Raw genomic sequence first — 12,121 nt, 5'->3', positions numbered from 1 at the left:
TGGTTCCTTCTTGCTCATCACTCCCAAGTGCCAGTCTCTGACAGGCTTAATCCTTGACAAACACCAGTCCTTGGTATGTAAAGTTACAGAGAGACAATCATTAAGCAATAAGCAGTTCGTTCTCTATATCAGTTCCCCTGCAGACAGTGGTGTCTGGTGGACACACACGTGTACATGTGCACTGCCCCCCCGCCCCATGCATAGACACAATGCCTGGTGCAGACACAGGTGTGCAGTGCACATGCACGCACCAGTGCACACAGACACGCTTATGTGCATACATGCAATGTGTGCACAGAGTAAGACACACGCACAGAGTAACCCACACACAGAGCAATACATACACATGCGTGTGCACACACTGTAATGCGCGCACACTGTAATGCACACAGACGTGTGCACGCACAGTGACAGGCATGCACACACATGCACGCAGTAACACACGCCCAGTAATACACACAGGGCGACACACACACGTGCGTGCACACACAGTGACACACAAGGACACAGAGACACACAAGGTGACACACACAGACACATGTGCACGTGTGCATACACAGAGGATCACACACACAGTGAAACACACATGTGTGCACGCAGACACACACACACAGTGACACACATGTGTACAGGCACACTCTCACACACTCAAACAAGTGACACGTACACACACTCGCACGCACACTCACACACACTCGCGCGCACACACACACTGCGACACACACGTGTACACATGCTCACTCACACACTCTCACTCGCTCTCACACAGTGACACACGTGTACACACACACACACACACACACAGTGACACACACATGTGTGTACACACGCGCTCCCGCGCGCGATGACGCACCCCTCTCCTCTCCCCGCGCTCCCCGGCCCCGCCCGCCGGTGCGGCGCGTGCGCGGGACGGGGCGGGGCGGGGCGGGGCGGGGCCGGGCCCGGCTGTCGGGGCGGGCGGGGCCGCGGGACGGAGCCGGAGCCGCAGCCGGAACCGGAGCCGGAGCCGCCCGGCCCGGTGAGTGAGTGGGTGAGTGGGTGAGTGGGTGCCGGGGGGGAGGTGGGTACTGGGGGGTGCCAGCCCGGCGGGTGCGCGGTAGCAGCGGCCTTTGCGCGGCCGGTCGGCGGGCGGCCCCGCCCGGGGCTGCGGCAGCCTCCGGGGCCTTTCGCCTAGCGCCGCGGGCTCCTCCGCGCTCCGGCCCGGGCCCGGTGGGTGCCCCCTGCGTGGGGCCGGGGCCCGCGAGGTCGCGGGGCGAGCTGAGCCCGGCCCGGGGCAGCCCCGGGTGCTCAGAGCTCGCCGTCCCCGGCTGCGGCCGGGGCGGATCGCGGGTCCCACCCCGCGGGGAGCGGCCGGGCCTGGGGATGCTGGGCCGCAGGCGGGATGGAGGAGGAGGAGGAGGAGGCGAAGGAAGAGGAGGCGACCATGTGCCCAGCTCCCTCGCAGGCAGCGCCGCGCCCCTGCCAGCCTCCCCCGGGGATGCCACGTACCGGCCTGCATGGCTCCTGACGGCCGGGAGAAGGGCTGTGCCTTGCCGGCGTGACCTGGCCGTCATCTTCAGCCCTGGCTGGTGCAGGGGGGTGCCCTGGGTCACCCCTTCCCCTTGCACCCTGGGGCTGGGGCACCGGCTCTTGGGGGCTGCCAGTGAGCCAGCGAGCGCCCGGCTGCGCCCCGGGGCTTCTGGCCAAGCAGGTACCACCGGTACAGACGGCTTTCTGGAAGCATAAATAAGCTGCAGCTCGGGTCTCCGCGGTTCAGGCGTGTGAAATCACCGCTTCACGGGCTATTTCTGCATCCGCTCTTAGCCCCCGGCAAGCACAGCCCAAGTGCAGGTAGCCGCCCGAGGGAAGGGAGCTCCCCCGGGTGTTGTTTGCCGTGGGCTCGCAGCGTGACCAGGTGGCCTGTCCTGCCCGGCCCCGGCCGGGCGGCTGAGAGGCGGGGGGTGGTTTGCAGGAGGGCTCACGAGAAACTCCCCCATCGGACTCCAGACCTTGTTCCTTTGCCAAATCCATGAGGCCGCTGAACTTGCAGAGAGTTTGGCTCTTTACGTGCAACTGCAAACTCTCTGGACAAACCACCGACGGTGTTTTTAAAGCAAATGGAATGACCAGCTCTGATGCAGCAGCTTCTTCCCTCCTCTCTTGCTGATGCCCAAGCGCTTGTTGTGGATGTGATTCAGTCACCCAGGAGCCTGCCGGGCTCCCCGGGCCCACCAGTCCCCTCCTTGCCTTGCTCCAGGGCAGCGGCCGGGCACAAACCCGACCCCCCACTTCTGCAAACGGGACCCAGCCCCGTCATTGTTTGTGTTTACTTCTGTATTTCGAGGCCTGAAGTTCCTGTCTGGGGAATAAATGGATCTGTAGGGGAGCCAGTGGAGTGCTGGTTTTGCAGAGAGCTGCGAGGCTGCTGGGTCCTGCGTGCTCGATGCCCGCGCTGGGTCAACAGCCCCTTGCACCCCGCCAGGCTTGCAGCCTCCCAGAAAGTTTTATTGCTGTTTGCACCTCTCATGCTGCGGTAGGTGCGGCTTTTATGGTCTGGCTGTGTCATGACTCTTGCATCTCCGTGAATGGTGAGAGGGGGAAGACAAAAACAGCAATGAGAGCTGTGTACCGCTGAACAGCTGTGGCTGGTCTGGTGGCTGCTGGCCCTGGTTGCTTTTTGCTGGACCTGGCTGTAGGAGAAGGGACTTTCTGGCTGCACAGGTGTCAGAAATCTCCTGCTCTTCCTGAAAAAGCTGGCCAAAAAAAGTCCTCCCCTCTGCCATGGGTGCTCATGCTTTTAATTTCCAGCACAGGCGCTGTGGGGAGCAGAGAGGTGTTTCCTGCTCCAGTGTCAGCGTGCAAAGCACCCAGGTCCTGACAGCCCTCGCCAGGTATGTGATGCCACCACCCTGGGCACTGTGTGTTCCGCAGCCACAGAGATGGAAGTTCCAGCAGGGTCTGTAGCTCATCTTTTAGGGGTGACAGGGTGCCTCTGCGAGTTGGTGGGGAGAAACGCTGATTTTATAAAAAAAAAAAGGCAACGTCTGCCATTTCCAGGCCTTGTTTCTATGGGAACGGGACATCAGAAGAGCAGAAATGCAGCAAGTGCTCTAAAATAACTGCCAGCTCCCAGGAGCAAGTGGCCTTTGCTCGGCTTGCCCAGCCCTTTCTGCTGAGACAGTGGCTGGGGACGGCTGGCTCCCAGCGATGAGGCGGCGTGGAAGTGGGTCAGGAGGTGGGATGCTGTGGCCTTGATCCCTGCCGATCGTCAGCCTGTCCTCATCTAAATCCACCGGCGGGAGACCTCCGGTCCAGGCTGGCAGCTGTTGCAGCCACCACGTTATCCGGCACAGCTCGGCGCTGTGCTTGGCAGCACAGCAGGGGCTGGTGGTGCTGGCCAGGTGGCAAGGACCTGTCTGGCTTCCACCTGTCTGGGTTGCAGGCAGGCAGGCAGGAGGGTCTCCTTCCTCACTAACCTCCCTGGGGAAGGCCAGGGCGAATCCACGCTCGCGTATTTAGGAGAATCTTCCTCCCGCCGCGGTCGGGTGCGGAGAGCAGGGTGTTCCCAGCGAGGGGGAGAGGAACTGGGTTGTTCTCCCAGAAGCTGGTGGTGGTCATCTCTTTCTTCCCCCAGATGTTTTTCGGTGCCTTTTGCTGGGAAAGTCAGTCTTATCTCAGGTCAGGCAGGAGAGCATCTCCGGAGGGGACAGCCCAACCTGCCGCCATGCGAGTAGGCAAGTGCATCGCGGGGTGTCCTCCTGCAAGGTACGAGCGGTGCTCTGAGTTTGTCTTGAACCAGCTGTGCACAGCCCTCCTTTCCTGCCAAAAGTGGTCCTGGACATGCGCAGGGGGGTGGGTGGGGACCCTGCCTGAACTGCCTGTGGTCACGGGCATCTTGAGGCTGATCCAGGCAGCACCTTCCAAAAAAGGTTTTCCCTTTTGAGTTGAAAAAAATCATTTCTGTGGATACCCAGAGGCTGGAAAATCATTTTTGTTCTCAAATCTAGTAAGAGTAGCCCTGTTGTAACTGAGCTGCTTCCTTCTCTCATGCTCCAGCAAGTGAAAGGTCCAGTACGGGTTTTCTTGGAACACTTAAAAGCTTGGAAAAAATTTATTGACGATAATGAAGTTTTCTGACTTTGAGTAGTGTTTGTGTTGCCCAAGAGCTGCTTGACATTTTCTCAGTGATGTACCAGCCTCGATGGCAGCCATAAGACCCGTGTGGGCGGTCGGGGGGGGGCAGCTTGCGTTTGAGGGTGCGGCAGGACGAGTAGCCAGGAGAGATGCAGGAGCAGGAGGTGGGATCTCTGCAAAGGCAGCAGTCTTCTCCAGCCTGACCTGTCGTGTTTGTCGTCTTTAAAACAAGTGAAAAGTTTGATTCCCTTGATTTGCTCTGGATTCCCTTCAACTGACTGTGTGAGGAAGGTTTCTGCTCCTCAGGAGGCTCATTTGAAGGTGTGTTGGATACTGCTGCATGCAGTGCTGGGGGTTCCTATGGCAGACTGGTGGCATTTCTGCCAGGGATGTGTGGACCTGAGGCCAGCTGGAGACGCAGCGCTTTGTGATGAGCTTGAAGGTTTTTAAGCTGAAATCTAGCAGCAGACACCTTTGCAAAGTCCCCTTTGCTGTTCCTTCCCTGCTTGCTGCCCGGGGCAGGTGTCTGACAGGCTTTTCTGGGCTGCAGGAGTGGACCTCTTCTGCTTTTTTTCTGTCCAGAGCAGGATGCTTGAGCACAGATGTCCCTTGCTGTTGCAGGAATCTGACTTCTGTGCATGGAGTGGCAAAAAGAAGGTGGGGGGAGGTTTTTCTCTGTTTTTTTTTTTTTTTTTTTTTCCTCTAAGAATGCACCTGGGTTTTGGGTTGGGAATGGGTGGGTACATGCCAAGCCAGGAGAACGTTTCTGGAGGGCTCAAGGAGCTGGTGGCATAGGGCAGGCTAGGTAGATGGATGCTTGTTGCTTTGTCTGCAGACCTACGTGGATTTTAGCTTGCTCTTGCTGCAGCTCAGTTGCTCCCAGCTGTCAGTGCTCTGCTCGCAATGTGCATTTACCAGTCACTGGTCTGGGAGCAAAGGTTGGGCAGGCTGGGTTGCCAGCTTCCCTTCTCCTCTTGCTGCGGCACCCTAAACTCCCTGCTGAGGTTTGTGGGTGCCAGCTGCATCCAAGGAGCTGCTACTGTCCTGACCGGGGCTGGAAAATGTGCTGTTGAGCATCTCCAGGGGGGTTGCTGGTAGGTAATGTGTCCATCCTTGTCTCTGCAGTGGCTTTTGGTGCTGCCGGGCTTTGGAGCACAGGCTCTCGGAGATGAACCTGGCAGCTGCCCGCTCGTGGAGGGTGCGGCAGGGCTGATGGGCGCTGCTGTGACCCAGGCTGGCCCCGTTGCTGCGGGAAGAGGGGGTTTGCCGTGCTCAGAGGCTGAGGGGCTGCTTGGCTGGGGGCTGCCCGGCACCCAGCAGCGTGGGCAGGCGGCTCTGCTTGTGCCAGGGCTGCCCCTTCGCTGTGCTGCGCTTCTGGGTGAGTTGCTGCACGCGTGCAATCACAGCCTGTGTCCTGGTGGGACAGCGACGCTTCGTCACGAAATGCCGCTGCAGAGACAAAAACAACTTGGAGGGATGGCAGATGCTTCCCAAGAGGGGGAGGACGCGGGTGTATCGACCTCAAGTGCCGACCTTCCTTTCTGCTTCCCTGCCCTTTTCTCATCCTTGCCTCTCCAAGAAGTTTCTGCTGGGAAAGCACTGTTAACATTGCAAACCCAACCCTTCACGTTGCAGGAGGCGGAGGCACAACTTGAAATCTTCACCAGTCCCAAAATAATGGGCTGCAAGGAGTTTGGTGGCCTTCCTCAGGCTGGTGTTTGTGATTCTGTAACCCTGTGCTCCTACTGCTTAAGGAAAGCTGTCCCCTGCCTGCTGCAGCTGAGGGACCCCTGATGCTCGCAGGTTGGGTTTCTGAACAGCGACCTCCCCCTCTTGCAGCTCGGGTCACACCAACAACCGGGAACGGGTTATGCCAGAAACCACGAGCTCTGGCTCTTACGGGTCAGTAATGACCCTTAGAGAGGGAGCACGACAGTTATTTTTCCCCATTTGAGGCCAAGCCAGCTGTGGTGACATCAGGCTGGAAACACAGAGCTGCCCTTGGGTTGCTGACAGGCGGGATGCAGGATGCTGACCTCCGGCCACCTGGGACCACGAGCACCCGGCATTCATGGCTCTCTCCTCTCTTCCAGGGTCCTGCGGAGCAGCGGTGGCAGCGGCGGTGGTCCCCTTCTGATGGGAGGATGGTTGTTCTCAGGCAGTTTGGGCTGCTGCTCTGGAAGAACTACATCCTGCAGGTGGGCTGGCGCTGCGCTCTCGGGGGGCTGCCTCTGTCACCACTAAATGTGGGTACATCAGAGCTTGCCCAGGGTCTTGATTCTCCAGCAAACCTTCACCGTGGGCCCAGGGCATCTCCTGGAGGAAAACCGATTTATTCGTGCATGTGGTGTTGTAATGCTTTTGTGCTGGGGAGTTAGTGACAGGGCTGTGTGCTCAGTTGTCCCTGTCCCCTCGAGTACATGCTGTGCCATTCCCCTCCTTCTGCAATCTGGCTGTGAGTTCAGCTCACCCTTCTCGCGAGGCAGGATAACCCACGCTCCCTCCTGTGCGATGGTGGGTTTCTTGAGCTATCCTGTTACACAGGCTCCTCTGGAGGTGCTGATTGCTGCCCGATGCCTCTAAACCCCCCGGGGCCCAGTTTTTTTTTTCCCTCCATTACTTTCTGCAGCTTCTGGGGGTCTTAAAAATATTAAACCACCATCGTCCTGGCATCCGCTCCCAGCCCAACTGTCTGCGTGGCAACTGGCTAATGATGATGGATTTGGGGACCTGGGAACCTCCTTTCCTTGCTGACTGGCAGCGTCCTGCCTGCTTCTGCAGCGCCTTTAAGCAGCGTGTGGGCGCTCCTGGGCGGATGCTGTGGCTCTGCTGGGACCCAGAGCCAGCCCTGGCAGAGAGTGACGGAAGAGGAGGGAGCAGAGATCGCTGCAGCCTGGCTTTACACTTTCAGTTACCCTTCTGCAGATCAGCACGACGTTGCTTTAAAAATAAACAAAAGGAAGAGGGAAGGGCTGGCTGGGCTGCCTGCATCCAGTCTTCCGGCAGGGCAGGGAGCAGGCAGCGGGGCTTGGATGTGACCGAAGGGACTGGCAGCAGGTCTGATTTGCAGTCAGGAGCGTGCTCCATGGGTGTGCGTGATGGCCAGTCCTGTGAATCCCCCTTGTACACCCCAGACATGGTCAGGACAATCCCCAATCCCCTCTGCAGGGGAATAGCGTTGTTTTCTGGGTGTGCTCTGGGGTGGGGGCACCTCTCGTCGTGTTTTCCAAGGCCACAAGCTGACTTGGATCTACTGTGCCGGAATACAGCCTGGAGTGTTTGCTCCCCTCCTCTAAGTTTCCACCAAAAATCATGCTCCTGATGAAGACGCAGAGCTCCCAAGCCATTATCACCCTGGTGTGAAGATGGATGCTGGGACACGTGGCTTGCTCAAAGCTGGGGCAGTCCTGGCCAGGCGGAGGCGGTGATTATGGATGAGCTTCCCCGTCACCTCTGGAATACAGCAGCTTATAAGCGGTGAAAGCCAGCGCTGGTAAATGAGTATTAGCCTGCAAGTTCAGGGAGCCAGGCAACCATTCTGGAGACAGCCCAGGAGACTGAGAGAGGGTTAATATGGTAGTAAATCAGCGGGAGGCAGCTGGTCCGCCAGAGCCGCATTATAAAACCATCAGACATCTGCAACAGTCGCTTTTATGAGCGTGGCCTTTGGAAAGCCTTCTTTTTCCCTGCCCACTTGGAGCCGCTGCCTCCTGGCCGTGCTGCCGGGGCTGGTTGCAGCAGTGACTCCTTGTCCCTGGCTGGGGTGGGAGCAGGCAGCTCCTCCCAGGGGAAACCCAAAGAGCGGTTTTTGGCTTTGGCAGTGACTGCTGAGAGCCAGGGCAATGCGGGGAGCGGCTGTGTGGCTGTATGCCCCTGTGTCCCCTCCTGACAAAGCAGCCGAGAGCCAATTCACACCAGCTGCTGTAGGACGGACTGTCTCCCTTCCCGGGAGATCTGGGCTGCTCTGTGCTCAGGGCTCCGTTCCTGTCCCACTGGAGACTCTGCCCACCTTTGCGTACCCCACTTGCTGCTTCACCCTCCTCTCCCCGTTTAAAAAAATAAAACCTTTTCCACTCTGCAGAGGGACGGGAGGTAACTCCATGGTCAGCACAGCTCAATGCTTGGTGTTTGCAGAGCTGAAGGAGCTTTTGTGGCAGCCGGGGTGCTGCCTCCAGCACGTGGTCAGCGCAGGCAGGAGAGCAGGCAGGTGAGGAGCCCCGAGAGCCGCAGGGTCGTGCCGTGCCGTACCGTGCCGTGCCCGCAGCGTGCTCACCCTGTACAGGCGCCTGGCATCTGCAGGCGTGTTTCGTATGGCACCGCAGACCATCGCTGTGCCTGGCTGTGATGCGGGCCGTGGCACCGCTGTGACAGCGGCCTTGGGGCCAGGCGGGAGGCGGTTTAACAACGCCAAGCGTGCAGAGATCTCGGCGAGGAGCTGCGCCGGCAAATAAAAACCAATTGCTGAGACAGCAATTGTGAGAATAAACCTTTTGGTGCTCCTCTTGCCTGGTGGTGTTCCTCTTTCCAGCCCAGCGGAGGGGAGGGTGGAAAACCCCCTGTGTCTTGTAAAGTTCATCTTAGCCAGAGCCCTTGGAAGAGGTTAATGCCACTGCTTCTGGTCTGGGCACCCTGTTCCATGTGAGCAGCTGTGACTCCCTGCACCCAGAGCTGCTCCCTGCTGCCAGGGACATCTCATTAGCTGTCACTGCAGTGATTGAGGTTTGCTGGGCTGGGCTCGGGTGAAGGCAGCTTGGTTTGCAGGAGGAAATAAGGTGGCTGGGTCCAGATTTCATGTCTCTTACCCAGACCTGCCTGGCTGCTGCTGCTGCAGCTCTGCGGCCTGCCTCCCTCTCCCATCCCCACCCCAGCGGGGTGATGCAGGTTCCAGCAGGAGCAGCCCAGTGCTCACTGCTCCCCTTCTTGGAAGCAAGTGCAACCTTTGGAGTGATTTTTACAAGTATAAATCCATCGGTCAGCAGTGTGTCCTGGCATCTGCAGTAAAACAGATCGAGGGGTCATGCTGCAGGGACGTGGGTGTGCGTGGTGCTGGTTGGGACCGCTGCTCCCGTTGCCCCTCCAGTCAGAGATGACCCCAGTTCCCCTGGAAGAGCAGAGTTTTAAATGCTAATTGACCTGGGTTGGTAGTGGGTGTTAGTAGCTAGTGGGAAGTTTGCAGGAGAGGTAGCCCTGGGCGAAACCACTGAACGGTCATGCTGCAGCTTGGCTGCCCAAGTGTGTTCACCGGACTCGAGTTCATTGTCCGGTTGCTTGAACCTCAATTAAAAAAACGTAAATGAGCCATTGTGTTTAGTGCAGGCAGGCCTTGGGGTGGAGGCTGAGCTCGTGGGTATGTTCTCAGTGCTGTGCAGGGGCACCGATGCCTGTAGCCAGAGGGTCTGCGAGGTCCCACCCCAGCCCAGGCCGCAGAGCCCACGTCCTGCTCTAAGCTCCGACAGCAGAAACTTTACTGGCTGCAATAGCTTTGCTACGCTCTGCTTTACATCCCCCGCTGCTGCTTGTCCCAGCCTTTCATTTAGTTACAGTATTTTTAGCTCCCAGCCCTGTAAGTGTTGGGCAAGGTTGCTGTGCTTTGGCGAAAGCTGTTCTCTTCGTTCTCCCGGCAGCGGCTGGTCCCTGCGGCACGGGAGAGTTGCCTGCAGGTGCGGTTTAGGCAAGGACTGAGTGCTGCCTGCTCCTGGGCAGAGCCCCGTGGCGCAGGGAAAGGGCAAACGACCAGCTCAGCTCATTCAAACCTGGCAGCATGGCAGGGAAGGCTCTAAAGGAGGGTGGTTTGAGACGGAGCAGTGCTTAGGGTAGGGGACACCTTGCCCAGAGAGTCCTGATGGATGTGGGAACCGGCGCAGCGTTGTTCCTGGCCTCTGGAAAAACCCGGGTTGTGAAACCTTGTGAAATGCAAGAACGCTTCTGCTGCATGACATTTGCATGCCCTGAACCTCATTACTGTGTTTGATCTACCTTCAGTGTTTACATTTTATTTCTTTTTATATCTTTTTATTTCCTGCAGAAACGGCAGATCTTGGTGACAGTCATCGAAATCTGCCTACCGCTGCTCTTTGCCGCCATCCTGATAGCGCTGCGGCACCGGGTGCACTCCATCAGCCACCCCAACGCCACCGTCTATCCCCCCGAGTCCGTGGATGACCTGCCGGGCTTCTTCTACCGCCGGCACCCCAGCAACCCCTGGGAGCTGGCTTATGTCCCCTCCAACAGCAGTGCTGTCAGGAGCATTGCCGAGGCGGTGGAGAGAGCTTTACCCATCAGCATCAGAGGTGAGCAGGGGCAGGGGGCCCAGAAATTGGTACAAATTTTTACTCTGATAAATGCTAGGATGCATTGTTTTTTTCAGAACTTCAAGGCAATGGTTTTATTTTTGTTTCGCTAAAACTACAGGATTTTGGTTTGATTTTTGGTCGCACTTTGTTGCAGTTTCCATCCAGAAAAATATTGCCCTAAAATAGTTAAAGAAAACGGCTGTCACTTCACTGAGAAAAAGTATTTTTGGAAATCTTGTCGCACAGAAAATTTTAGCGCTTCATGTTCCAAACTAAAGATAACGTTAGGATTTTCTCTGAAAGGAGAGCTGACTCCTGCTCTCGAGGAGGAGGAATCGTCTGCATGCCCTGTGACGGGTACAGCAGCATCCCATATAAATCCCCCATGTCTGGCAGCAGCGGTGTTTCCCAGCTCTGGCTGGAGCGCATCCCTCATGACCTGGACAAAAATGATGGTTTTGGTGATGGTTGAGCATCAGCCCGCGTTGAGTTGCCGTGCCCCATGCCTGCATCTCTGTTTTTTTTTCCCCCTCCGCAGCTCAGGGCTTTGCCTCAGAGCGGGACTTTGAGGAGTACGTCAAGTCGGACAACCGCTCGGGCAGCGTGCTGGCCGCTGTCGTGTTCAAGCACCGCTTCCAGCAGAGCACGGCCCCGCTGCCCCTCCAGGTGAGCAGGGCTGGGGGTGGGGGAGGGGGGACAAGGACACCGGAGGGGACGGGGATGGACGCCAGCATCCTCCCCCCCTCTGCGATCCCGACTTTGCTCCTTTCTGTCCCACCTGCGACACTCTCGGTGTGCTCCTTCCAGGTCGACTATGAGCTGCGCTTCAAGTACAGCCCGAGGAACGCGCCGCGGAGCGAGCAGACGGGTCTGAACCCCAACCTGGACCGGGACTGGCACACCAGCTACCTCTTCCCGCTCTTCCAGCTGCCCGGGCCGCGGGAGGCCAAGTTTGCCGATGGGGGAACACCGGGTGAGGGCTGCCTCTCCCCTGCCACGGGCTATTTTGCCAAAGGGATGGATGTAATTTTCTGTACAGCAACTCAGCTTGTTACAGAGATTCACTGAGGCTCTGAGCTTTTAAATAAACAGTTTAGTTAAAAAAATTAATTTAATTTAATTTTTAAAAAGAATTAATTTGATGTAAATATTTTTAATATTATATTTGTTATTTGTAATATTTATTTACATTTTATCCTGTGACTTCTTGGGCACTGCTGGCCCTTGGGTACCTCTGCTGAGCGGCGTTGGATAAGAATAAATTTTATTTAGGTGATTTTTTTTTAATTTAACATTTTTTTTTCCTTTTATATTTTTAATAGAAAATTTATTTCAGGGTCCAATCTGCTCCGTGTTTATCATGCTGCTTAAATACTTTAAAAGTAAATAGAGCAATTCTGTGGTTTGAGCGTAGGTTTTTAAGGACAGCCAAACCACTGACGGAGCAGGAGGCAGTGGGGACGTTGCCGGAGCTGGCTTAGGACTTACTTTTTTGGGAGCTTCCTCTGTGGCTGCAAAGGAGTTATTTCCCTCAGTTGGGTTTCGCCTTCCATCGTTCAATACCAGTGTCAAGGAAAAGATTGAGAGGCCAAGAAAGCGGGCAAACGGGTTTTGCTCACACAGTGTAAATAAACATGAGCCTGAGAGGATGATATCTGCTGGTTCAAATGTTCTGCGGGATGGGGTGACCAGGAGCTCAGATCAATTCCCTTGCT

At 56.9% G+C, this 12,121-nt stretch overlaps 1 protein-coding gene across 4 annotated transcripts in view; it reads left to right on the top strand.

The window, feature by feature from the left end:
* The first annotated feature begins 939 nt into the window (after positions 1–939).
* ABCA3 (ATP binding cassette subfamily A member 3) overlaps positions 940–12,121 on the top strand; it is a 32,005-nt gene continuing 20,823 nt past the window's right edge. Inside the window, exons 1-5 of one of the 4 annotated variants that reach the window (XM_052772460.1) lie at positions 940–1,018; positions 6,207–6,311; positions 10,139–10,403; positions 10,945–11,072; positions 11,214–11,379. In XM_052772460.1, the coding sequence (XP_052628420.1) occupies positions 6,258–6,311; positions 10,139–10,403; positions 10,945–11,072; positions 11,214–11,379 (613 nt within the window). In that variant the 5' untranslated portion in view covers positions 940–1,018; positions 6,207–6,257. Of the gene's footprint in view, positions 1,031–4,414; positions 4,435–6,206; positions 6,312–10,138; positions 10,404–10,944; positions 11,073–11,213; positions 11,380–12,121 lie in introns of those variants that run through there. The other 3 variants (XM_052772461.1, XM_052772462.1, XM_052772463.1) reach the window with 3 other exon arrangements.

This window comes from Harpia harpyja, chromosome 21 (assembly GCF_026419915.1).
Source record: "Harpia harpyja isolate bHarHar1 chromosome 21, bHarHar1 primary haplotype, whole genome shotgun sequence".
Taxonomy (NCBI): Eukaryota; Metazoa; Chordata; class Aves; order Accipitriformes; family Accipitridae; genus Harpia; species Harpia harpyja.
This window is presented reverse-complemented; position numbering and strand designations above follow the sequence as displayed.